At 47.0% G+C, this 27170-nt stretch overlaps 2 protein-coding genes across 9 annotated transcripts in view; one reads left to right on the top strand and one right to left on the bottom strand.

Moving 5' to 3' along the window:
- The window catches only part of ATG4B (autophagy related 4B cysteine peptidase), a 32844-nt gene extending 19840 nt beyond the window's left edge, over positions 1-13004 (bottom strand). For 2 of the 6 annotated variants that reach the window (XM_036320425.1, XM_036320427.1), the window contains exons 1-7: positions 12865-12958; positions 10746-10845; positions 8794-8848; positions 3151-3252; positions 2929-3000; positions 982-1080; positions 514-615 (exon numbers count right to left, since the gene is read on the bottom strand). In XM_036320425.1, the coding sequence (XP_036176318.1) occupies positions 514-615; positions 982-1080; positions 2929-3000; positions 3151-3252; positions 8794-8848; positions 10746-10772 (457 nt within the window). In that variant the 5' untranslated portion in view covers positions 10773-10845; positions 12865-12958. Of the gene's footprint in view, positions 1-513; positions 616-981; positions 1081-2928; positions 3001-3150; positions 3253-8793; positions 8849-10745; positions 10846-12864 lie in introns of all 6 variants that reach the window. The other 4 variants (XM_036320429.1, XM_036320426.1, XM_036320428.1 and 1 more) reach the window with 4 other exon arrangements.
- Positions 13005-13470: 466 nt separating this feature from the next.
- Positions 13471-27170, top strand: part of THAP4 (THAP domain containing 4) — a 35562-nt gene continuing 21862 nt past the window's right edge. For all 3 annotated transcript variants that reach the window (XM_036320424.1, XM_036320423.1, XM_036320422.1), the window contains exons 1-2: positions 13471-13602; positions 15472-16580. In XM_036320424.1, coding sequence (XP_036176317.1) covers positions 13526-13602; positions 15472-16580 — 1186 coding nt within the window. In that variant the 5' untranslated portion in view covers positions 13471-13525. The remainder of the gene's footprint in view (positions 13603-15471; positions 16581-27170) is intronic.

Raw genomic sequence — 27170 nt, 5'->3', positions numbered from 1 at the left:
ACGTATCAACCATCAATATCCCTTCCCCCCCCCCCCCCCCCTTAGAAGAGGCTGGTCCTGGAGGCATGTGGCTGAGGAACACTTTACAGGAAGCCTGGACAGGCACACCCAAACCTGCCTCCAGCATGAGCTGACGGACACCAGGGCGCTTCATCCAAAACGGATAAACGCTGTCTCAAGGTTTGTCCTTCACTATGAGCCAGGATTCCAGTCCTTCAATGAGGAGTAGGATTAAGAAGTGAAATGACCCACTGAATTCAGAGCTGTATTTTTACTTCCTTCTACACTGAGAACATGATGCTCAGAAGTTGGACTTACTCAAAACACAGGAGCATTCAGACTCCCTCACTGAATCTAATTTTCAGAGATGCTGTGACGAGCAGCCTAGCCCAGGAGCCCACAGTGGTGACAAGCCTCATGCCATACACATCACAATACAACAAAGCTCTTGAGAACCCCGAGACTCACTGCTTAGCTAAACAGCCAAGACATGGGCACCCTGCTCCCACCCACCTATCTGGTGGATAGAGTAGTAACTGTCTTTCCTGTCGATGAATGCGTTGAGGACGTGGAAGTAGCTGTCCGGCTGCCTCTTCCGCTGTGTCCACCTCCAATCTAGTGGAGACAGGTGCAGAAGTGCAGTTTTACCAAATGTGAGAAAGAAGCCTTTACTTTATGCAACAGTGAAGACACAGATGGTATCCAAACTGCTTTGAACTGTGATCAAGTTAAAAGCCCTTTCCAAGATTCCAAAAATGCCAACCCATCAACACAAATCCATACAGAAAACAATGGTTTCAGGGGTTTAAAGAGAATTTCTGAAGACAAACATTTATCAGCATTCTTTAAAGTCACTTTTAAAAAATCAATGAAAGCCAGTGGATCATTACTGAAGAAGCCCCTGAATCCTCATCTGTGTTTACACAACTGCACCCATAGTCCTTGCTTCCTGAGAACATCACTGTCCCCAGCGTGACTCACCTCGGCCTAAGTGCCGGCACAGCAGGGCCTGGGCGAAGATCATCTGTCCACAGCGGAGCATGCAGCCCCAGCCCGTGTCCGAGGTGGGGCCGGTCCCCCCTGTGGTGGCGCAGAGAGAGCAGACTCCAGTCAGGTCACTCTACACTGCAGGTGTCAGCACCATCTCGGCAACACACAACCTAGAAGGTGGTCATGCCGAGGACCCACTGCTGAGGAGTGAAATGTCCTAACAACCCTCTCAAAGGGGCAAAATATGTGAAAAGTCACAGAGGACAAATGTCTGGAAAACATGGAGACACTGTGCCCATGAGTCATCAGTACCCAGACAGTAGACAGCGGAATAGGAAGGTGGTCGGTGCTGGGAGGGGACAGGTTTCAGAGTCAGCCCTGAAGATGCGTGTGCCTTGGGCCCATCCACGTCCCGTCTGTGCAGATTCTGGTGCGCAGATTCTGACATTGGGCATGTGGTATCACGTACAGTGAGACAGACCTGGACATACAGGAAATGCCCTGGTGTCCTAACCATCAGCAAGACCATGTGGGCTGCAGTCTCACCTCTGAGCCTCATGAACCCTGCCCAGGCACACAGGGACAAAGCCCACCTCTTGGTGCGACCAGAGAAGGTACTCAGCATGGTACCTGTCACTCCCCACTCCACCTCCCATACCAACAAGCTATGTCCAAGGGGCAAAGGGAGGAAACACCACACTGGCCTTTAGAACCTGGACAGTCCACCTCCTCCTCAATGACTGTGTCAAACAGCACAAGGCTCCTCTCTAGCCTGTCCTCTTTCCCTGTGTTCAGACATCTGATCTGCAGAACAGCACTCTCCATACAGCATGCCTCAATTGGCAAGTGGGCAACTGCGCCTCCTGCAACCAGGGCTGAGCAAAACAGCCTCAGAGCAGGTGTGCAACCAGAACAGAGTGCACCTGACAAATCACATCATTCAGTATTAACCTATGGGGACAATGGTTTCATTTCCCCACATTTCAGTGTCCCAATGTCAAGCATTGTGGCTATTTTACGCCCACCTCACTTCTGAAGAACAGAAGAAACCACCTCTTGGAGAGGAACCAAATCAAGACTAGGCATTGAGGAGGTGTAGCCTCCTGGCCCCAAACCTCTGGTCTCAGGTCTTCTGACTGGCAAAAGCCAGGCCAAGCTGGTTCCCAACTTTTGTCCGCCTCCAGGGCACAATGATGAAGAATCATTTTTTTTAAAAAATATATTTTATTGATTTTTTACAGAGAAGAAGGGAGAGAGATAGAGAGTCAGAAACATCGATGAGAGAGAAACATCGATCAGTTGCCTCCTGCACATCCCCCACTGGGGATGTGCCCGCAACCCAGGTACATGCCCCTGCTGGAATTGAACCTGGGACCTTTCAGTCCGCAGGCCGACGCTCTATCCACTGAGCCAAACCGGTTTTGGCTGAAGAATCATTTTTAATGAAACATACTTTTGCGTCATGGGAAAACATGTCCCATCCACCCTGCCCTTCAGCTCTCCCACAACTACGTGTGGAACGTACTAGAGAAGATGATGGGTATAGAACAACGGCCTCCAGCCACCCTGGACCTACAGCTCTGACCCAGGACAAGACTCAAATATATAATCTGACCACAGCCTCTGCAGAATTCACTCCTTCACAGTGCACTGTCTTCTCCATTTTCATTGCTGATTGGGACTCCTTATCCTGACTTTAAGCCCCAGTAACAAATGGTGACTTACGTTTGGAAACCACCGTCAGAAGCCCTAGGTTTGGAATCTAGCTCTGCCACAACTTGGGGCAAGACTCACCAGCTCACTAACCTGGGGTTGCCATAAGGATTAACACAAAGTGACAAGTACTAGGATATCCAAGTCAACCTACTTATCAATCTGTTTTCCTCCTTCTAAAACATGCACATTGCATCACCACACATTGTGACAGGCAGTACTTACCAATGGCTGGGAAGTTCTTCCTGTATGTAAACCAGAGTCTGGACGCCACATCAGATAAGATCTCGTCCTTTTCTAAAGAATGTTTAAAAGAAGAAAACACACGCACACACAGAGGTGTAAGTACTAAGACAGGTTAGAGAGTTAGCAGATAACTATTATTATCACAAAAAGGACTTGGAGACTGTGCATTAAAAGCACAGTGGGCTCCAACACAGCACATACCTGTGAAGACGCTGTATTTTCTACCCAATATCCAAACAGGCTCCGAGGTCTCCGGGAAATCTTCAAACTCAGCAAATCGGAGAGTGTCATAGGTCAGAGTAGCTATTGAAACCAAAGATACACAATGATCAGATGTGCAGGGACATGTAGGGATGAGGCAGTGGGACCTGCCACCCCACTTCCTGAGCCTTTCAGATTCAAAGCCAGAGTCAGTGCCTGCAGAAACGAGGGTGAGAGATCAACTGGGGCCAGATCCAGGGGAGAGAAAGTAAAAACAAAACAAAACAAAACAAAACAAAGCCTCCTGATTTAAACACTTGTTTTAGACTCAAAATGTTTAAAACCTAAAGGACAAAAGTAAAATGAAACCACACATTTATCTTTGTGTGCAAGGGAGGCCAGAAGGTAGAGTAAGCTTTCATAGCCGTCCCAGGCTCAGCAGACGTCACCTGGGAGCACGTGCCAAGGAGCCATGCTAAAGGCAGATGCGTCAGGGGCAAGAAACCAGACCCAGACGTCCCAGACGACTGGAAGTTCCAGTCCACCGCAGATTTCTTGGTGAGAAGCAGTTAGCTGTAGAGGAGCAGGCTGCAAACTCCTGGGTAGGACACTAGGCTCCAGAGAAGTGGAGAGAAGTCCCCTAAAGCCCTAGGTGCCGAGAGGCCTGGAGATCAAGGCCTGGAGCCTGCTTTCACTTTGATGATGATACCAGATGGGCACAACCACCAGCTTCCACTGGCAATGCCCCACTTCCTAAGGAGGTCACTGTGTGCAGAGCATGGTTCTACCTACTGAGCTAACAAGACCTGAACCCCTTCTTATTCTGTGTTGCTTCCATAAGAAACAAGACAGGCCCAGGGTCCCTCCTGTCCACAGAACCACGGCTGACCTGCTTCCGCACAGGTCCCCATACCTGCAATGCCAGGTGTGCGCAGTGTATTCCGGGTGTCCCATCTTTGCAGCTGCTTTGCAGAGAACCCTGAACACACAACTCTCACCTGCTGCCTCTCAAGCTCTCACAGGACCCAGTCATCACATCCTTCACCTGCAACTTCACAGAAGTCTTTGGGAAATCAATGATATTATGTGAGTTTTTCCTATATCTTTATTTTTTGACAATAGCTCCACTTTTTGGTAAAAATAACATATGCTATTTATTTAAAAAAAAAAAAGACTACAAAAATGTTATAAGAAATCATCTGCAGCCATAGCCAGTGTGACTCAGTTGGTTGGAGGGTCATTCCATACACCAGAAGGTGACAGGCTCAATTCCCAGTCAGGGCACATGCCTAGGTTGCAGGTTCGATCCCAGGTTGGGTGTGTGTGGGAGGCAACAGATGGATGTTTTTCTCTCACACCGATGTTTCTCTTACCCCCTCCTTTCCTCGCTCTAAAATCAATTTTTTAAATATTGAAAAAAATCATCTGTAGCCTCACACCCAGAAATGACTGTCCTTCCAGAAGTCTTTCTGCACAGACCCTTGAATGAGGCCACAGCACACCTGTGGCTTCCTCATCTTATTCTTCTCAACAAGATGGTCAGTCCCCTAAGTCACAACTCCACCAGTGTCTTGTGTCTCACTGTTCTGAGGCATGCCATAATGAACTCACAGCCCTACTGAGTATGCCTTTTCACACCAGCACCCCGGCCATCTTTCTCTATTGCACACCACCCCCAGAGTGCTGGCTCTGGTGTCTAGTGCCAGACAATCACAGGCTGCAGGTTCCTGGGGCACTTATGTGACCTCTCAGGGTGGAAATTTCCTCACCATAAAATGAGGAAGGGACCCTTCCCAGGAGGTGCTCAGGAGGCTTCAGACAGAAGGGCTCCAAGGTCAGCAGTGTCAACAAGAACAAGAACTGCAAGCTTGCTCAAGCGGTGTGGCTCAATGGTTAAGCATTGACCTATGAACCAGGAGGTCACAGTTCGATCCCCAGTCAGGGCACATGCCTGGGTTACAGGGTCAATCCCCAGTAGGGGGCATGCGGGATGAGTCTCTCCCATCATTGATGTTTCTCTCCCTTTCTCTCTCTAAAATCAATTAAAAAAAAAAAAGAACTGCAGGCTCAAAGGCAAGCACTTTGCTATACCAGAACCTAAACCGATGAGCAGCTAAGTCCCCGTCACAGGGCCAGGAAAGCAGCACACTGAGCCATCAGATCCACAGCCACAGAAGGCCAATGTGCGTGACATAAAGAGTTCTCGGGCCCTAGCCAGTTTGGCTCAGTGGATAGAGCGTCGGTCTGCAGACTGAAGGGTCCTGGGTTCCATTCCAGTCAAGGGCAGGTACTTAGGTTGCAGGCTCCTCCCTGACCCTGGCCGGGGCTCGTACAGGAGGCAACCAATTGTGTGTTTCTCTCACATTGATATTTCTCTCTGTCTTTCCCTCTCTCCAAAAATCAATGGAAAAATATCCGTGGGTGAGGAGTAAAAAAAAAGAAGAGAGTTCCCAGACTGTCACAACTCCAGACCCAGTTCTGTCTTTTCAGAGTCCCAGGAATCCTGTGCTTTCAGAGCCAACCCTGCTGCCCAGAGGGCCACAGTGCGAAGGTAGGTGCTGGGGCCTCATTCCTCTGCTCTCACATATCTCCTGTGTCCATGCATCCAGTCAATGTCAACCAGGCTGCTTAGTAATGGGAATGCATAATGTAATGTCAAGTTTATTTCTCCTTTTTTTTTTTGCATAAGATTATTTGTATCTGTATGTAATTATAAAAACTGAGTTGGGATAAATGAAAAGTCTATCTTCTCAAGGAGCTGAACACATCATGTCTCTGCTCTCTAACCCACCTTTGTATCTTTAGTCACTGTCTTCTGTGACCTCCAGGCCTTTACTGATATGTACACTCAAAGCCACAGTTTACTCTCAAGGAAAAAGGATGCCAATGACACCTGTCTGATTTCCATAGACTGTAATTCTCATCCTGTTGGAGCTGGAACATTCTACTGATGTTTGAGGCCTACCAGGGCAGCAGCTGTGAACTAAAGATGCTTTCATCTCCTAAAATGCATCTCCTAAACTTTGGGCAAGTAGCTCCACTGTGGATGGTGGCACATGTGCAAGAACCATGATACTATCGCTGAGTCTGTAGTATCACTCTAGACCAGTGATGGCGAACCTTTTGAGCTCGGCGTGTCAGCATTTTGGAAAACCCTAACTTAACTCTGGTGCCGTGTCACATATAGAAATTTTTTGATATTTGCAACCATAGTAAAACAAAGACTTATATTTTTGATATTTATTTTATATATTTAAATGCCATTTAACAAAGAAAAATCAACCAAAAAAATGAGTTCGCGTGTCACCTCTGACACGCGTATCATAGGTTCGCCATCACTGCTCTAGACAGAGACACTCCTCAGATACCTAGCTTCCCATATGAAGAAAGTGATGATAAGGAAGGAAAAGGCTCCTTCTGAAAGGGGGTTGACAAGGCCTGGGGCAGCTCTAAAGTTGAAGGGTTTCATCACTGTAGGAGCAAAATGCAAAGCAGGCACATTTCTTAGGTTTATGAGCAACTTTATAGGCAACGAAGCCAACTTCAGAGGGAGGGTAGTGAGAGGTGTTTTATTAAAACACATCATCGAGTTTCCTACCATAATTATGGGTTGTGTAGCCTCACATTTTTTACTGCCAAATGTCAGTGAGGAGACAAGACCCTTGCAGGAAATGAACTACCAGGAGGCAGCCCCAGCTCCCGCCAGCTAAGCAGGAGCCACTCAGCAACAGCACCCATATCTGTGGGGTCCCTAAAGAGGGTCCCATCCCCGTCCCCTTGCAATTCACTGCTCTTCCTGTCTATGCAAACACCCAGGCCTCTGACCCTCCCCCAGTTGAACATGTGTGTCACATCTGCCTCTAGAGTTAGATGTTCACGTGTCTCACTGCATGTACCTTCCTCACGACGGGGACCATCAGGGCTCTGTGCCCTGGAGGACAAAACCTGCTGAACATGGTCCCCCAGTGCAGACAGGAGCATGGACACCTTAACCAGTCAGTGACCTTCCTGTGCCTCGATGGTTTTTCTCCCTGGTAAAATGGAACAGCTTGCCGAAACCGGTTTGGCTCAGTGGATAGAGCGTCGGCCTGCGGACTGAAAGGTCCCAGGTTCGATTCCGGTCAAGGGCATGTACCTGGGTTGCGGGCATATCCCCAGTAGGAGATGTGCAGGAGGCAGCTGATTGATGTTTCTCTCTCATCGATGTTTCTAACTCTCTATCTCTCTCCCTTCCTCTCTGTAAAAAATCAATAAAATATATTTTTTAAATGGAACAGCTGAGTTTTCCTCAAGGCTCGTGCGAGGAAAAACAAGTGAATAAGAGTGAAAGCTATGGCCTGTGCTGGGCAACCGTAAGCACGTCTCCATGTGGGCCCTCTGGGACTCCCAGAAATGGATGAGACAAAGATAACAGCCTGTGGCCAAACTGAGCTGCAACACCTCATACAATGTAAACAGGAAACCCACCAAACAGGTGAATTACTTCATTACCACTGAATCCAGATAATACACTATCCTCACAGACAGGACAGGAGCAGAAGCCAGCTGTCTGTGCCACTGCACAAACTCGTTCCACTATCTGCAAGCTTTCACCCTGGAAAATGAGTGTGAAGAGCCCCAGGATCTGCAGCAATTTCACCCAGAAAAGCAAGTGAAGCACTACTCATCCTTGAGCAGCCACCAGAAAGTCTTAACTGGCGTTGATGGTGGCTCTGCCTCTCTCACTTGCACTGGAGGACAGGACCAGCCTGTCCTGCCTGACGCCTGAAATGCCACAGGTCGGGCACTCTAGAGCACAACAGAGGCACCTAGACCCCCAAGTTCCTGGACCTTCTGAATCAGACTTTCTAATGGAGAAAGGAGAAATTTTCCAAGTAACATTTACTCCTAATGCTCAACTTCCTAATTTATATGGATATTTGTCTTGTTTTTTGATTTTTAATACATTTTTATTGATTTCAGAGAGGAAGGGAGAGGGAGAGAGAGATAGAAACATCAATGATGAAAGAGAATCATTGATTGGCTGCCTCCTGCACGCCCCCTACTGGGGTTTGAGCCTGCAACCCAGGCATGTGCCCTTGACCGGAATCGAACCCGGGATTCTTCAGTCCATAGGCCAACGCTCTATTCACTGAGTCAAACCCACTAGGGCTAAACATTTGTTTTTTAAGAGAGACCACTTGCTAGCTATGAGACACATGACTTAAATTCTCTAAGCCTCAGTCTCCTTGGCCATGAAATGGGGCAAAGCCATAAACTCAGTGGGGACAACACAGACAGGTGCACAGCACCCAGCAGTGGTTTTGAGCACCTCCATTTCTATTGTATTATTTCAGGTCTCATGATGACTCTGCTCTCAGACACGCCAGCAGCCACCTGCCTCCCTGAGATGGCCCCCTCATCTCAGTTCTCAGCGGCATTATAGTGTCACCTGTCTTTCTACACAATGTCATATTATTTATGAAGCAGTCCCATACCTCCCAAGTGTAAAGGACTCCAACCTTGAAAAGAAAAGCCAGTCTCCAGACTTCCCCGTTTTGACTTTAATTTGAAATAAGATGGCACGCAGGAGAAGCCAGATGGAGAAGCATCGTCCATCTTATGAAAGAGGCCCTTTGAGAAGTACTTTCCCCATGTGGTCACCTGGGTCCCAGACGCCTGATTTTCCACATCTTTCCTGGGATATCCCTGAGCACACCTGGAACAGGATGCAGAAAGCCCTTTAACAGCATGGTAGCTCCATTAGAAAAAAGTTTCAATTTAATATGATTAATATAATAGAAAACTAGGGAATTGTGCTCAAGGAATATAACTAACTTCTCTGCACTTAGACCAATCATATTGTCATTCAGATTCAATCAGAGAAAACCACAAAACATTTCACCATTAGATTTCTTTGAGAGCTTATCATGTTTCCATGATATTTCCCCCAAATACTGCTGTATTCTGAAAGATTCTCCGTTATAAATAAAATCAAGTGAAGGGGTCTCCCCTTCCTTTAGAAACAAATTAAGAAAACATGTTTGCAAGTAGTTTTTTTTTTTTTAATCTCAAATACTTTATATGAAGATGCTGGTGGTTCAGTTCTGAATGAAATGAGGGAGGGAGGGAGGGAGGGAGGGAGGGAGGGAGGGAGGGAGGGAACAGAAGAAATGGAAGGGAAGGGATGGGACAGAAACAGGAACTTTAGCACCACCAGGAAACTGGAAAGCACTGCCTCAGTGAACACAGGGGACAGAATGTCCACATTAACCTCACTGTTCTGCCGTGAGCAGCCCTTCTCACTCACAGACACCTTACACCAACAGACCGGATCTGTACTATACACAAGCTCTACAACTGAAATTCTTAAAGCACAGGAATGTGCAAGTTATTAATTCAAGTTGTTCTTCTTCAATTACCAGTCATGTACATGCCAGACACAATATAAAGTCCTGGAGATGCAAGTATAAGATACTGCTCTGTCTTCATAGAATGGACAGTGCAGCCATTTATGTTTTTGTTTTTTTAAATTGATTTCAGAGAGAGGAAGGGAGAGAGGGAGAGACAGAGACGGAAACATCAATGATAAGAATCAATGATCAGCTTCCTCCTGCACGCCCCCTATTGGGGATGGAGCCCGCAACCCTGGCATGTGCCCTGACCAGGAATCGAACTGTGACCTCTTAGCTCATGGGTTGACACTCAACTACTGAGCCACACCAGTCAGGCCAGTGTGGCCATTTAAATGCTGGGCCTGGCATTCCCTGAACCAGGAGTGCGTTTTGATGGACAGTGCTGGAGGCTCAGTGAAGAAGACAGCCAGCCTGGTACCTTCTGGACCTCTAAGCACCTGCAGCCCTGGGCCATCCCCTCCCTGGCTCCTCCTCTTTTCTCCCACACTCAAACCCTCAGTGACCTCACTCAAAGTGGCCTTCCACACATGTGTCCCTCTAGACCAGGTCTACTCCCTCAGCTCCAGGCCCATGGATCCAATGTTCCCCAGACATCACAATATAAATGTCTGATGGTACCCCGTGTACATATCAACATGTACAAAACTGACTCCCAAGAGTTCCCCACCAGGCAGGATATCCCCAAGTGTTCCCCATCTAGTTTCTGAGCTCAGGCCATACATACACTTCGTCACCATCTTAACTCCTTCCTCTCCATCGCCACCCCTCACCACTGCCCATCTGTACACAGCAGTATCATCTCCACCTTCATCTCCACACCAAAATTCAGCCTCCTCTCCCGACCCTGACCCAGACTCCCAGACCTCTTGCCTGGCCCACTGCAAGAGCCTCCTAACTTGTCTGCTGCTGCTCTATCCCTCTGCAGCACAGTCTCAACAGAGCAGCCAGAGTGAGTCTGCTCCAGTCTGGTTACTCCTCAAACCTTCCAGAGCGTCACCATATCCTTCAGGATAAGCATATGCCCAAGTCCTTACCATGACTCAGCGAGGCCCCATGCTGGAGCCCAAGTCGCCTCTCTGCCTCCAGCTTCTGTTTCTCTTAGCCCACTCACTGTGCCCTGGGCACACTGGCCTACTTGCTGCTCCTTGCATGCCACCTGCCCCTCCTTCTCCACTGCTTCTGGGTCTTGGTCAAACTTACCTCTGCCGTGAGACCTTCCCTGGCCATCCTGGCTCCAACTCCAACCCCCCTGCTTGGCCCACATCACTCTTCCACATGACCCATGCCACTGGTGTCACGTCTGGAATGTGAGGAGAGCATGGTTATCATCTATTTTTTTTCACTTCTCTAACCCCAGGGTCTACAGGGGTGGGCAAACTTTTTGACTCGAGGGCCACAATGGGTTCTTAAACTGGACCGGAGGGCCGGAACAAAAGCATGGATGGAGTGTTTGTGTGAACTAATATAAATTCAAAGTAAACATCATTACATAAAAGGGTACGGTCTTTTTTTTTTTTTTAGTTTTATTCATTTCAAACGGGCGGATCTGGCCCGCGGGCCGTAGTTTGCCCATGGCTGGCTAGAACAATGCCCAACACAAACCTTCTGCACAATAATAAACGTGGTTTACTGAATGTATGACTGTGAAAACAAGTAGGAATCTCAGAACACTTGATCAAGGAAGGCAGACTCTGTAAGGACAGAGGGATCAGAGGAAGGTGGGCCATTAATTACCCCTAAAAGGATGTAAGCGTCAGGTCAGAAGAAAGCTCCCCACCACACCCTACAACCGCCACATACGTTTTTATCAGCATCAACACAGGCCTTCAAAGGCAAACACTTTTCCTGCTTTGAAGCAGCCTTGAGTGTCTCATTAGGGTATCATCACATGGCTACTCCTAAGTTTATAATTAAAAAAACAAATCCTCACTAGAGGATATGTTTATTGATTTCAGAGAGACAGGAAGGGAGGGAGAGAGAGAAACATTGATGCGAGAGAGAAACACTGACAGCTTGCCCTCCCTCCCCGGCACTTGCCCTAGTGGAGATTGAAACCTTTTTTTTTTTGTATATGGGACAATGCTCCAACCAACTGATACACCCAGCCAGGGTGGTTACTCCCAACTTTAACATGATGACTTCCACATTTCAGGTAACGTGACCATTAAACTGTTTTCCACCTAAACCAACTCTCTCATATGACTGACTTTACGTATTGAGCAGTAGTAACTTAAAGTGGACAAGTAATTCTATTCCTTCTCTACCCTTTGCCCCAGCTAATAGTACAACAGTGTCCGGTACCTTTTCCTTTGTAATGAACTGGACAAAAAATGTGTGGCTAACAGGATCCTTTGGGAGTCGGGGCTACTGTTTCCTCCAGCCACCCACCATTTAAGTGAGGAAATGCCACAAATCATTGAAAGTAATACTGGCAATACACGTCTATTTTACAGTTTCCAAACGGAGATTTCAGTAAATATATGTTACAGCTGCCAGGAAAAGAAAAACGAAGCAGAGACCATGGGATAGGAGGAATTAACCCAGATGAAAGTCTTCCTTTATTGGGGGTGAGGGGTGAAAGAATTAAAACTATGGAATGGAGAAGAGCGTCCAGGTAAAAACGCTTTCAAGGCTCCTGGACAAAGATACAAAATGCCTTGCCAGCAAAATTTAAGCTGCAGAAGCACAGCAGGCTAGGCGGGAACACCCCACACACAGACGTGTGCGCATACACCCTCCCACCCGACTTGGCATTAGGACCCCGAGAAGTTATGATATAAAAGATGGCTCCAGTTTCTATTTTAAATCACAGAAAAAGTAGTGTATTGGTTACTTTAAAAATTAAAAACCCAAACACGGTGCGTGTGCTGAGAGTGCTGAGCATATTTCTTGCCTCCGGCCCACCGACATAACTTTACAGAAGTTAAAGTGTTTCCACTTCGTAACTCCCAGCGGGGCAGAGGCAACAGCTTCCCACGACCGCCGCTTCAGGACCTACCACCGCCCGCGCCCCTAGCGATGCCCGACCCCGCCCTCCCGCCCCGGGCGCCCCACTGCCCCTTCTCGGCCGAGCCGGCCCTGGGCCTGCCAGGCCGGTCACCGGGCGCTGCAGGCAGGCTGGAGAAGCGCCGAGACCCGCAAACACGGGGCTGTCAGATCCCAGCCGGCCTCCCCACCGACGACGCCCCGCCCGCTCCTCCCGGGGCCGCACCCCGCCCACCCAACTCCGCGCGCCCAGGCCGCGCCGGGAGACTCCCCAGCAGCCGAGGAGCCAGGAGAACGCCGTCCGCGGGTCCCCAACGTCCCAGCAGGTCCTTACCTGCGTCCATCTTCCTTCTCCGGCCGCCGACTGAACACCGCGTCGGTCCTACGGGTCCGCAGCGCGACGCGACGGGCCGCCGCCAGGGCCAATCCGGGGCGCGGGCGGGGCCGGAAGTGCGCGCGGCTGTGCGCCGGTTGCCATCTTGACGTACGGAGGAGTCCGGCACGGAGCGTCCTCCTCGTGCGCTCGGCACCCCGACGGCCTCCGGCGCGCTCTCCGAGGAGCCCAGCAACGACCCACCGGGGCGGTGGAAGCAGGCGCAGGCGGGCAGAGAGGCCTCGGGGCGAGCTTGTCATCCCGCCGTGCGCCCGCACCCGCAGGCGCGGCCATCTTGCCGTACGGCCGGGTCGGCGCGTCATGTCGCTGTACGGACCGCCGGCCCGGGTGCCCCTGCTCACCCCCAGAGCCTCGAAGCGCGGGCAGAGCCCCTTTGGGTGCCTGAGACTCTGGGTGCCTGAGACCCTGGGCGCGCCGACGGCCGGCGACCGGCGGCGGGGAGGCGGGCGCCGCCATCTTGCCGTACGGCGCCGCGGGGGCTGGCTCCCACGTCCCGCAGCCGTGTCGCCGCGCGCCTCCCCTCGGGGCGGTCCCGCTCCGGGCTCGGCGCGACGAGGCGAGGGCCGGAGCCTGGTGGCGGCGCGGCGGCCCGAGGCCCGAGATGGTGATCTGCTGCGCGGCCGCGAACTGCTCCAACCGGCAGGGCAAAGGGGAGAAGCGCGCCGTCTCCTTCCACAGGTAACCGGGCCCGGCCCACCGCCCGCTCGGCCTGACCACGCCCCCGCCGGGCCCGGCTCGGCACCGGGGAAACTGAGGCCGCGCGGCCCGGCGCGAGGGGCACTTTGCGCGCCAGGCCTTGGGGCCGCTCCTGCGAGTGAGTCAGCGCCGGGCGCTGTGTGACCTTGGCCGGGGCCGCCGTCTCTGGGCCGGGCACCGCGGCTAGCGGCGCCCATCCCGCGGCCAGCGGCGCCCTCCGGGAACCACCCCGCGGCCAGTGGCGCCCACCCCTCGCGTACCCTAGGGCCACTTGAAGGCCATCCCACGACCACCTGGCGACCACTCGCGTCCTCACCTCCCTCGCCCCCACCCCTGCGGCCGCCGCGCTCCATTGATTCGAGTTGGCGCCGCGGGTTTCCAGAAGCAGTGTATTCTGGCAGCCTCTTCCTAGGTCAGTTGTCCTCTCCATTGGCTGTGACTTGTCCCTGTTGTATCGCGGGGGAGGCTGCCTTGATCTCTGCCATCAGGAGTGTGGCGGAGCAAATGCGTCTCATGCATCGGGTGTTAACACGCGCTCCAGGCGCTCAGTGGCTGGAAGGGCCCCCAGTCCTGGGTGCAGAAAGGTAGCTGTGCCCCAGCGGTAAGGTGAGTCCCTGGAGGGGCCCGATAGCCTCCTGTCCTGGAGTGGGTGGCACTTCCCTGCCGGCTTCCCCCTGGAGGCTGCAAGGGGCCATGGGCCCTGGACCCCTGCTGTGGGCCCTGCTGGGCGAGGGTCTTGCCTTCTTCCCTTCAGGAGGCCTCTGAAGCCGGCCTAGGCACAGCAGGCCCCCCACAGTGAGCTGGAGGGGTGTACCTGTATGTTGCAGGACATTAGTATTTAATTTTTAAAGCCGGAGTGACACTTGTTACTTATGGTCTTAAGGAAAGCTTGCTGTGGTGCACTAAGTTTTAAGTGGTTACACTTTATCAAAAGTAACATTAGACTATTTAGAGCAGCCACCCTGCTTTCCTCAGTTTCCTTGGGAGCCTCTGGTCCCAAAAGTTTTGTTACCATTTTGAAAATGAGATAGAGTCCTTGCAGAGCAGACCCACCTTGGCATTCACGGTGGTCTAACGTGTGGGGGCAAAGGGCATGGGAATTGAGGATCGTTGGGAAGTTTAGGAGGTCATGTCGAGGAGAACTTCCTGAAGTTGGAGATTCTACCCTGTCCTTGTCCACAGCGGCCTCGGGTGTGTTACGTGACCTTAGAGGGAGCAAATGGTCAGCGTTTTCTAAGTAGATCTTGTCTTAATGAGAAGTGGTCATTCAGTGTCTTATTCAGCATCTTCCAGGGATGGGAGTGTAGTAGGAACACAGAACTACACCTTTGAGTCTGACGTTCTCGGAGAGCTGATCTCCCATCCTCAGCTGCTTGAATCACAGTGCTGGGCTTCTGGGATGCTCTGCTGGCCCACACCTGGTCTGGCTTCTAAGTGGGCGACCAACCATCCCACTTTTAGCACCCGAAGTCCTGCATCCTAGGCACACTGGCAGGGTTGCTGAGCCATGACTTTCTAGGAATTATTTCCAGGGCTTCCTGGAGCTTTTCCTGATGTCTGTATGCTATCCTATACTTCTCCTAACATTCTGGTAGGAGTTATCTGCCTTCATTCCTATCTGCCCTGCAACTGTAAGCTCCTTCAGAGTAAACAACGGGTCTTCCATCTTCCCATTCCAGTAGTAATGTGTAAGTAGAATGCGTTCCTTAAGTATTTATCAAATTTTTAAATGGGTAAAGTCCATATAGGTTTGGGTGTTTTCAAAAATAGTTGTTTTGCTTTTATAGTTGATCATTTTAGGTGGAGACATGTAATTATTTCTTTCTAATTCCTTTGCCATTTGTCCTGTAGGTTCCCTCTGAAGGACTCAAAGCGTCTGATCCAGTGGTTAAAAGCTGTTCAGAGGGACAACTGGACCCCTACTAAGTATTCTTTCCTCTGTAGTGAGCATTTCACCAAAGACAGCTTCTCCAAAAGGCTGGAGGATCAACACCGCCTGCTCAAGCCCACAGCGGTGCCCTCCATCTTCCACCTGACGGAGAAGAAGAGGGGGTCTGGAGGCCATGGCCGCAGCAGGAGAAAGGACACCAAAAAGGCCTCAGGGGGCCTGAGGGGACGTGCAAGTGAAGCTGATGGGAAAGGAGATGCAGGTTCACCATCGCCCTCAAGTGAGAACCTGAAGACTAAGCCAGAGTCCCGCAAGTTGAAGCGGGCTTCCCTGCAGAGTGAAGCCCCCAGTCAGGAGCAGGCTACACAGGGACCCCCGGGTGATGCTCTGGCCACGAAAGCCTCAGGCAGCCAGGCCGAAGCAGATGGGCCTGCATGCGATGCTGGTGATGAGAGCAGCATCACCCCCGACAAGGACCTGGTGGATAAGAGTGGCATCTCCATGGATGACTTTACCCCCCCAGGATCTGGGGCCTGCAAATTTATTGGCTCACTTCATTCTTACAGTTTCTCCTCCAGGCACACCCGAGAGAGGCCATACGTCCCCCGGGAACCTGTGGACCGGAAGAGGCCGAAGAGAGACACGGAGCCTGGCTGCAGTGGGACCAGCCTGGGGCAGAGCCCCCCAAGTTCATCTCTGACTGCGACACCACAGAAGTCCTCCCAAAGTCCCTCTGCCCCTCCGACAGACGTCACCCCAAAGCCAGCCGCTGAGGCTGTGCAGAGTGAGCACAGCGACGCCAGCCCCATGTCCATCAACGAGGTCATTCTGTCAGCTTCAGGTGCCTGCAAGCTCATCGACTCGCTGCACTCCTACTGCTTCTCTGCGCGGCAGAACCGGAGCCGGGCTTGCTGCCTTTGGAAGCAGGTGGAAAAGAAGAATGGTGAGCTCAGGAGCCTACGCCAGCGTGTCAGCCGCTCCGACAGCCAGGTGCGCAAGCTGCAGGAGAAGCTGGACAAACTGCAGAGAGGAAGCATGCTGAGCCTGAGCAGCCTGCCAGCACCCGGCCGCGGTCAGTACCCACCTCAGGCTTCCACTGCCTGTCCCTTAGTGGGTCTTGCTCCGATGAGGCTCTGGTAGTAGCTGGACCCGGTAGACAGGGACTCAGGTGGGAAAGCTTACCTCCAGCAGCCGGGAGGCGTCTAGTTATGAGGTCAGCTACTCAGTGAATGGGGTCCCAACACTTGGTTTCCCCTTGCCTGGGGTAAGGTGAACATCTATGGCATACCTCACACAAATTGCAAATGGGTTAGGATCTAAATGTAAAATCAAATAGATGTAGAAAACTTATTAGAGAGCTTCTTTTCAATCACATTTCCATGAATATCCTTAAGGTTAAATAATTTTGAACATTAATAATAATAAGATTTTAAACATCTCTTCAAGTAGAATACATTGTCTTCTGTAGAAATTAAAACACTACAGAAAAATACAGGCTAAGAAATGGTGAAAATTCCTTCTCCCCCACCTCCCAGCTTTTCTCCCTGTTGCTGTTAACATTTGTTGTGTGATCTTTTAGATTACTTTCTATGCTTATCCTACATATCTTGGTACCTATACAAAAAGGTTGAGTTTATTTTTTACTTGTTTATTGGCTATGTTTCTGTTTCCCCCCCCTATTTTACTGATTAGTACTTATAAAAGTTGGTTTGTAGCTATTCTTTACATATTGGAGATAGGATCTTTTGCCTGTTATAGATACATGAAAACATCCTGCGACATTGTTCATTTAATTTGGATCAGAGTTTGTCTTCGGAGATGTAATTAACACTTCAGGAGATTCTTGTGTGACAGGCTGTTCAGAACTTCCTGGACCCCCCAGGACATCAACCACTATCAAACAAAACAGAAGCAAAAGCTAAAATCTGTCCTTTGTGTTTCCAAATGCACCTGGGGGAGGAGCAGCTCATGTGAGGACCACGATGTCCTGGTCAGAGTGACACTGTATTCTCTTGTCATTTTTAAGCTGTTTTTTATTGTTTCTCGATGTTGCTTTTTGGTTACTTTTTCTGTTCATCTTGGTCAAATGTCCCAAAGTTTGTCAGTAGGTCTTTCCAAACAGCCAACCCTCAACTCCATTGTTCAAGTCTGCCTTCGTGTTTCTGCCTCATTAATCCTCACTTTTTCTACTTTCTTCAGTTTCATTTTGTCTTCAGTTTCATTTTGTGGTGGTTCTGACTCCTGGACTGAGGACTGAGCTTATTCTTGTACATGTATATTTCCTCATACCTCCAGTTGAGGCTAAGCCAGGGGTGGGCAAACTTTTTGACTCAAGGGCCACAATGGGTTCTTAAACTGGACCGGAGGGCCGGAACAAAAGCATGTATGGAGTGTTTGTCTGAACTAATATAAATTCAAAGTAAACATCATTACATAAAAGGGTACGGTCTTTTTTTTTTTTTTAGTTTTATTCATTTCAAACGGGCCAGATCCGGCACGCGGGCCGTAGTTTGCCCATGGCTGGGCTAAGCCCTTCTTTGGTCCCTTTGGCCTCAGTGTGGATTTGCCTCATGTTGCTCTCATTGCTACTCGTTTCTAAGTCGTTTCTAACTTCATTCCTGATACCCTTTTTAACCCAGGTTATGTAGAAGGAAGTTTATAGTTTTTCAAGTGGGTAGATTGGAGGAGGGGAGCTAATTTATTTGTAATTATGCTTAAATTTTATTGCTTTAAGTTCCAGTTATATAGTCACTTAATGAGACCTACTTTTTTTGGAATCTTGATATTTCAATGTGGCTTAATCTAGCCTGTTTTTGTGTTTCATTGTGGTTTGAGAAAAATGTGTCCTCTCCACCAGTCGGTTACTGGCAGAATAAGCTGGATCTAGCTTATTTGTAATAGTCAACAGGTCTGTTTCTTTCTCTGCCTAATTTTGCTTTTTATTTGGAGATCATGTTGTTATAGATATGTGTCCCTGATTCTTACAGGAAACCCCCTTTTGTCTCATTTAAAGTCTTCTTTATCTCCTTATTTTCAACTCTTTTATATCCTCTTTTTTTAATTAAAGAAAAAAATTTTTTAGGGAGAGAGGAAGGGTGATTTAAAGAGAGAGAAACATCAATCAATTGCCTCCCGCATGCATCCTAACCAGAGACTGAACCTGCAACCTGGGCCTGTGTCCTTATTGGGAATCAAACCTGACATCTTCTAATGCACAGGACAACGCTCCAACCACTGAGCACATTAGCCAGGGCTCCCTTTATTTTACAGTTACATTTAACTCAGTCTGAGAGCTTTTGTCTTTTTATGGAGAATTTAACCCATTTACAATTCTGATTATTGGTAAGTTGAAATTTGGGCCTGATGTTCTGTTTTATTTTTTAATTTGGTAAGCTTTCTTGTTTTCTTCCCTGTTCTTCTAGTGGATGTCTTTCAGCTTTTAAAAATCATTGAAGCCTATCTTTCAGTAACTACTTTGAATTGATCAGTCCCTGTGTTCTACTCTCCTAGCTCCTTACTTTCTGCTCCCCAGGGCCAGACCCTCTGTGGTCTTGGTTCTGTATTCTCATTTTCCCCTCCAAACAACCATATTTAGTTGTAAGTATACATTTTACTGGTTATTCACCACTATTTATTGTATCCAGATTTTTTTCTTCTTTTTGGAGATATTTTCTGATATTTTTGGAACTCATATGACAGTAAAATTTTGCGAGGAATTGAGTATGAGATACTTAGTATGAGTATGATTGAGTATGAGGTATTAGGTGATGGTGCCAGTTTTGTATGTGTGTCCACAGTGTGTGTGTGGGGGGGGGGGGGCGGTGTCTGCTGTGTCGGATGAGGTCAGAGGTGTTTAAAGCCATGGAATTGAATAAGGTTACCTGGAGAAACTGTGTAGCTAGAGAAGGGGCTCAGGTCTAGCCCAGGAGCAGGCTGTGTTTATAGAGGTGCAGCTGCAGAGGATCTGGGAAGGGAGGAGCATGGGGCCATGGGGTGCTCGGAGTCATGGGAGCAAGGGGTGCTCGGAGTCATGCTAGCCAGCAAGGATAAGAGCATTCAGACAGCAGGGGTGCTTGGCTGAGTTGGATACAGCTCTGATTAGAATGGAGGAAAGATGGCTAAACTCAGCCACATGGGGTCACTGGTGACCACAATCTCCTTGGAGTGGCGAGAATGGAGCTGGATGGGGGTGGGGGGCAGCAATAAGGCATTTTAAGAGGTTTAGCCTTATTTAAGAGGGGAGTTGCAAAAGTGGATAGCTGCCAAAAGGGAGCATGGCTTCAATGGGGTTTTATGTGTGGAGACAAGCCAGCAGGTATCTTTGCTGAGGGGAGTGTGGGCCAGGATGAAAAGGCCAGGGAGGAGCATGCTGGGCCCTGAGGCGGTGCTGGGCTGGGCTGGGCTCCAGGGCCTGGGGAGGGGTGGAGAGCAAGGGGACAGAGGTTGTACGGAGAATAAGAGCCTGTCTGAGCTTCTGCTGTGTTCACTAGGGTACGAGGCTGGTCGCTGGCTGGAGTGGAGGGGAGGATGCAGGATTCCAGCGGCAGTGGGAAGAGTGGGAGGGAGAGAAGGTGCCTGGCTTGGTCTCCAAGGCCTGCCCAGAGCTCCAACTGGATCTGTGGTCACCACCTGCTGTCTCTCTTTGTCTTCCTCAAAATGTCTGCTCTCTTGTTGGTTCCCAGTGCTATTAGGAATTTGTTCATCACCCTGGCTGGTGTTCCTAAACTGTTAGGGTCAGCCCTCGAACCAAAGGGTCTCAGGTTCAATTCCCGGTGAAAGGCACATACCTGGGTTCCAGATTTGTTCCCTTGCCTGGTCCAGGGAGCATGTGGGAGGCAACAAATCAATCTCTCTCTCCCTCCCTCCCTTCTTCGACTGTCTAAAAGTAATATAAAGATATCCTCCGGTGAGGATTAACAAAAAAAAAGAATTTGTTCATCAATGAGGGAGTCTTTTGATCATTGTGTATAGGTTTCATATTGAAGGGGCTATCCCTGTGTTTATTCAGTCCATTATCTTTAGCCAAACCCTTTATTTTTGGACAGAGCAGTTAGGCCAGTGGGCAATGGGTTCTAGGATTTAGGGTTTGGTCCCAGTTACCCTCTGGAAAGCTGGTGCTGATTGTTCTTCTCACAGGATGTAGTGATCTGTCCTTAAATCTGTTCTAACTCCAGGTGTTTACAGCGTTTTAAAACCTGAAATAGTTGTATCAGGGTACGTTGGCATTTCTGAACCAGTGAGGGTGAACATATTTCCCTACCAATATTTCTTTGTCACTTTCCTACCTGTGCCAGTGCCCACCTTGCTCACGGAGGGATGGATGTTTCTGAGATAACAAGGGTATTCACTCTCTGTCAAGTATTAATCAACCATTCCCTCTGATTAATAATCTAATACTTATTTAAAAAAAAAACCTGTTTAGCCCTGAATGGTGGGATCACTGGTTAGAGCATTGGCCCTTGCACCAAAGGGTCACTGGTTCAATTCCCGGTCAAGGGCAAATACCTGGGTCTTAGATTCGATCCCCAGCCTCAGTCAAGGCCTGTACAGGAGGCAACCAATCAATGTCTCTCACATCAACGTTTGTGTTTTTTTTTTCTCTTTCTCTCTTTCTCCTTCTCCCCCCTCCCTCCCTTCCACTCTCTATAAATCAATGGAAAAAATACCCTCAGGTGAGGATTTAAAAAAAAAAGCCTGTTTATTTCTTTTGTTTTATATATATAATTTTTTGATCTGGAGTTTTAAAACTTTATTGTGGAAAGTCTTAAACAGAAAAGTATAATAAACTGATGAACCTATCCCCTATTTTCAACATTTATCAATATTGTATATTCTTATTTCATCTATATTTCTACTTATTCTCTACTTCCCGTTTATTATTTTATAATTAATAGATTGTTTTCATAGGAAAATTTTATATTTCCAGAAATATTCAGCAAACAGTGCAGAGAACACCCCCATACGCTTTACCCCCAGTTTCCTCTATTCATATCTTGCCTTACCAAAACCTGTGTTGTGTGTTGGCCGGGTTCACATTCATTACAAGTGGTGAACCAATATGGATAAATCGTTTTTAACTGAGTCCATAGTTTACATTAAGGTTCGCTGTCTTGTACTTGAATTTTGACAAATGCATATATATATATATATATATATATTTTTTTTTTTTTAATTGATTTCAGAGAGGAAGGGAGCAGGGCAGAGAGATAGAAACATCAATGATGAGAGAGAATCGTTGATCGGCTGTCTCCTGCAGGCCCCACATTGGGGATTGAGCCACAGCCCAGGCATGTGCCCTGATCAGGAATAGAACTGTAACCTCCTGGTTCATAGGTGGACACTCAACCACTAAGCCACGCCTGCCAGGTGACAAATGCATAATCTTATCTATCCACCATTCCAGTACTGGATCATACAGTATAGTTAGATTGCCCCCGAATCCTTGTACTCTACCCATTTATCCCTCCCTCCCAACCCTAGCAATCACAGATTTTTTTTTACTCTTTCTATGGTTGTACCTTTTCTCAAATGTCATGTAATTGAAGTATATAGGTACTATGGACTAGAATCTATAGCTTTTTCAGGTTGGCTTTTTTCACTTGGCAATATGTCTTCAAAGTTCCTCTCTGTCTTATTGTGGTGTGATAGCTCATTTCATTTTTTTCTTTTTTTTATATTGAGTTAAAATACACATAACAAATTTATCATCTTAACCATTTTCAAGTGTCCACTTCAGTGGCTTTTACATTCAGCCTTCACCACCATCCATCCCCATAGCTCTTGTAAATCTGAAACTCTATCTATGAAACCATAACTTGTCCTTCTCCCCTCCCCCAGCCCCTGGCAGCCACCGTCTAATTTCTGTCTGTGATTTTGATGACTCTAAGTACCTCATGTAAGTGGAATCATACAATATTTGTCTTTTTATGACTGGCTTATTTTATCAACATAATGTCCTCATTTTGTACCTTGGTTGTGGGCACATCCCCAGTGGGAGGTGTGCAGGAGGCAGCTGATCAATATTTCTCTCCCATCGATATTTCTAATTCTCTGTCCCTCTCCCTTCCTCTCTGTAAAAAATCAATAAAATATATTTTAAAAAGGATTTCCTTCCTTTTTAAGGCTAATATTCCCTTGTGTGAATGGACCACATTTTGTTTATCCTTTCATCCGTCCATGAACACGGGTTGCTCCCACGTTTTAGCTATTGTGAGTGATGCTGCTGTGAACATGGGTGTGAAAAATATCTCTTTAAGACCCTGCTTTATTCTTTTGGGTGTATACCTAGAAGTGGAATTGCTGGATCATATTGGAAATCTACGTTTAATTTTTTGAGGAACCATCATACTGTTTTTCAGTGGCTGTACCATTTTCCATTCCCATCTCTAGTGCACACGGTTCCAGTTCTTCTGCATTCTTATCAACACTTGTTTTCCTGTTTTGATAAGCCATCCTAATAAGTGTGAGGTGGTATCTCATTGTGATTTTGTTTTGCATTTTCCTAATGTTTAATAATGTTGAACATCTTTTCATGTGCTTTTTGGCCATTCCTATATCTTCTTTTTTTTTTTTTTAATTTATTTTTTTTAGAGAGAGAAGAAAGGTGAGAAACATTGATTTGTTGTTCTACTTATTTATGCATTCATTGGTTGATTCTATTCCTATATCTTCTTTGGGGATTGTCTGTTTATTTATTTTTAATATATTTCGTTATTGATTTTAGAGAGGAAGGGAGAGGGAGAGAGGCAGAAACATCAATGATGAGAAAGAATCACCAATCGGCTGCCTCCTGCACACCCCCCACTGGGGATCAAGCCCACAACCCAGGCATGTGCCCTCTATTGGAATCAAACCTGGGACCCTTCTCTGTAGGCCGACGCTCTATCCACTGAGCCAAACCTGCCAGAGCAGATAGTGCCTTTTTATATTTATTTATTTATTTAAAATATATTTTATTGATTTTTTACAGAGAGGAAGGGAGAGGGACAGAGAGTTAGAAACATCGATGGGAGAGAAATATCGATCAGCTGCCTCCTGCACACTTCCCACTGGGGATGTGCCCGCAACCAAGGAACATGCCCTTGACCGGAATCGAACCTGGGACCTTTAGTCCGCAGGCCAACGCTCTATCCACTGAGCCAAACCGGTTAGGGCAGATAGTGCCTTTAAAAATAATAATAATTATATATATATACATATATATGTATGTGTATGTATGTATGTGTGTGTGTGTGTGTATATATGTATATATGTATATATACATGTATGTCTTTATTGATCTTTTGTGGAGAGAGAGGAAGGGAAAGGGAAAGAGAGATAGAAACATCGAAGAGAGAAAAACATCAGTTGATGATGCCCCCTACTGGGAATGGAGCGGAGCCTGCAACCCAGGCATGTGCCCTCACCAGGCAAGAATCAACCAGCAACCTCTAGGTGCATTGGAAGATGCTCAATCCACTGAGTCACACTAACCAGGCTGGATAGTGCCTTTTGATGTAAGAAAACTTTCATGAAGTCTAATTTGTCTTTTTCTTTTGTTATCTGTGTTTTGGTGTCTTATCCAAGAAATCATTGCCAAGTTCAGTGTTATGAAGCTTTTGTCCTGTGTCCTATGTTTTTGTCTGAATTTTATTTTTTTGGGTCTTTAGGTCTTTGATCCATTTTTGAGTTAATTTTTGTATACATTGTTAGGTAAGTGTCCCACCTCATTGCTTTGCCTATGAATCTCCTGTTTTCCCAGGACCGTTTGTTGAAAAGACTGTCTTTTATCCACTGAATGGTCTTGGAACCCTGGTCAAAAATCTAATGACCAGTCCTGGTCAGGTACTCAGTGGTTAGAGCATCGTCCCCATATGCCAAGATTGCAGGTTTGATCCCTAGTCAGGGCACATACAAGGATCAACCAATGAATGCATAAGTGGAACAACAAATTGATGTTTCTTTCTTTCTCTCTCTCTTCCCCCATCCTTTTTCTCTCTCTAAAATCAATAAATAAAAATAATGATAATTTGACCAACAAAAAAATAAAATAATAATTTGACCACATGTGCAAGGCTTTATTTCTGGGCTCTCTATTCTGTGTCTTCAATTTCTTTGTGAAATGTTTTATAGTTTTCATTGTACAAGTCTTTCACTTCCTTAGTTAATTCCTAAGTAATTATGCTTTTTAAAAAAAAAAAAATGTTTTTATTGATTTCAGAGAGGAAGGGAGAGGGAGCGAGAGAGAGAAACATCAATGACCAGAGAGAATCATAGATTGGTTGCCTCCTGCACACCCCTTACTGGGGATCGAGCCCACAACCTAGGCATGTGCCCTTGACAGGAATCGAACCTGGGACCCTTCAGTCCACAGACCAACGCTCTATCCACTTAGCCAAACCAGCTAGGGCAGTAATTATGCTTTTTGATGCTATTATAAACAGAATTGTTTTTGTAATCTCTTTTTCAGGTTAGTGTATAGAAATGCAATTGATTTTTGTGTGTTGACTTTGTATCCTGCTATTTTTGCTGAGTTTATTTATTAGATCTAATAATTTTTTTGTGGAGTTTCTAGTAGGATTTTCTATATATGAGATCATCTCACTTGTAAACAGAAATAATTTTACTTCTTTCTAATGGATGTCTTTTATTTCTTTATCCTGTCTAATTGCTCTGGCTGAACTTCCAGGATCATATTGAATGGAAGTGGTGAGAGTGGGCATCCTTGTCTTGTTCCTGATCTTAGAGGAAAAGCTTTCAGTGTTTTACCATTAATTTTGATTTGCACTGTGGGTTTTTCATACATGGCTTTTATTATGTTGAGGTTGTTCCCGTCTGTTCCTATTTTGTTGAGTGTTTGTATCATGAAGGCATTGAATTTTGTCAAATGATTCTTCTACATCAATTGAGATGACCTTGTAGTTTTTCCCTTTATTTTGTTGATGTGGCATATTACATTGATCCATATGCGTATGTTGAACAGATTCCTTGCATGCCAGGAATAAATTCCACTTAGTCATGGTGTATAATCCCTTTAATACACTGCTGAATTCATTTTGCTAGTATTTTGTTAAGTATTTTCACATCAGTGTTCATAGGGGATATTAGTCTGTAGCTTTCTTTTCTTGTAGTGTCTTTGCTGGTCTCATAGAATGAGTTAGGAGTGTTTCCTCCTATATTTTGGAAAGATTTGAGAAGGATTGGTATTAGTTTAATTCCATTGTGGTCTGAGAGCATACTTTATGTGATTTCTATTCTGTTAAATTGGTGAAGGTGTTTTGTAGGACCCAGAATGTAGTCTGTCTGGGTGAATGTTCCATGTGAGCTTAAGAAGAATGTGCCTTCTGTTGTTGGAATGAAGTAGCTCTTAAGGGTCTCCAGAGAAACAACCAATAGGGTGTGTGTGTGTGTGTGTGTGTGTATAGAGAGAGATACATAAGAAGAGAGATTTCTTAGGAATTGGCTCCCGAGATTATGGATGACAAGCTAGAGAGCCAGGAGAACTGGTAGGTCAGTTTAGTCCCTGTCCAAAGGCCTGAGAATTGGAGGGTGTAGGAGATAAATCCTGGTCTGAGTCCAAAGGCCCAAGTGCCAGGAGTATAGATGTCCAAACAGAGAGCAGATTCTCCCTTCCTTCGTTTTGTTCAGGCCCTCGGTGCGCTTATAGGAGGGCCTCTGCTTTATGCAGTTCTCCAAGTCTGATGCTAATCCCTCTAGAAGTATCATCACAGACACACACACAGAAAGAATGTTTTACCAGCTCTCTGGGCATCTTCTTCACCCAGTCAGGTTGACACATAAAATTAACTATAGTACCTACAGATGTCAGATATGTCCAGTTGATTGATAGTGCCATTGAGTTCAGTTGTGTCCTAAATGCTTTCCTGCCTGCTGGACCTGTCCATTCTGTAGAGTGTGTTGATGTCCCCACCTTTGACAGTGGATTTGTCTGTCGCTACTTGAATTCTGTCAGTTTTGTCTCACGTGTGTTTGATGCCCTGTGTTAGTACATAGACATCAAGGATTAGTGTGTCTTCTTCAAGAATTGACACCTTTGTTGTTATGTAATTCCCCTCTTTACCCCATAACTTTCTTCTCATGAAGTCTGCTTCACCTGAGACTAATTTGTTTACTCCAGCTTTCTTTTGATTCAAGTTCTCATGATACATCTTTCTCTGTATCTACTTTAATCTGTGTTTTTATAAAGTGGGTTTCTTGTAGACAACAGGGTGATGGGTCTTTTTAATCTATTCTGACAGTCTCCTTTTTGTTTGTTTGTTTTGTTGTTGTTAATCCTCACCCGGGGATGTTTTTTCCATTATTTAAAGAGAGTGGAAGGGAGGGAGAAGCGGAGAGAGAGAAAGAAAACATGGATGTGAGACACATCGATCGGTTGCCTACCATATGCACCCCAACTGGGGGCTGGGGATCGAGCCTGGAATCGAGGTATGTGCCCTTGGCCTGAATCGAATTGAGACCCTTCAGTCCCCAGGCTGATGCTCTAACCCAGTGTTGGTGAACCTATGACACGCAAACTCATTTTTTTGGTTGATTTTTCTTTGTTAAATGGCATTTAAATATATAAAATAAATATCAAAAATATACATCTTTGTTTTACTATGGCTGCAAATATCAAAAAATTTCTATATGTGACATGGCACCAGAGTTAAGTTAGGGTTTTTCA

Source organism: Myotis myotis, unplaced genomic scaffold (genome assembly GCF_014108235.1).
Source record: "Myotis myotis isolate mMyoMyo1 unplaced genomic scaffold, mMyoMyo1.p scaffold_m19_p_8, whole genome shotgun sequence".
Taxonomy (NCBI): Eukaryota; Metazoa; Chordata; class Mammalia; order Chiroptera; family Vespertilionidae; genus Myotis; species Myotis myotis.
Note: the sequence above shows the minus strand (reverse complement) of the source record. Positions and strands in the feature narration are given on the sequence as shown.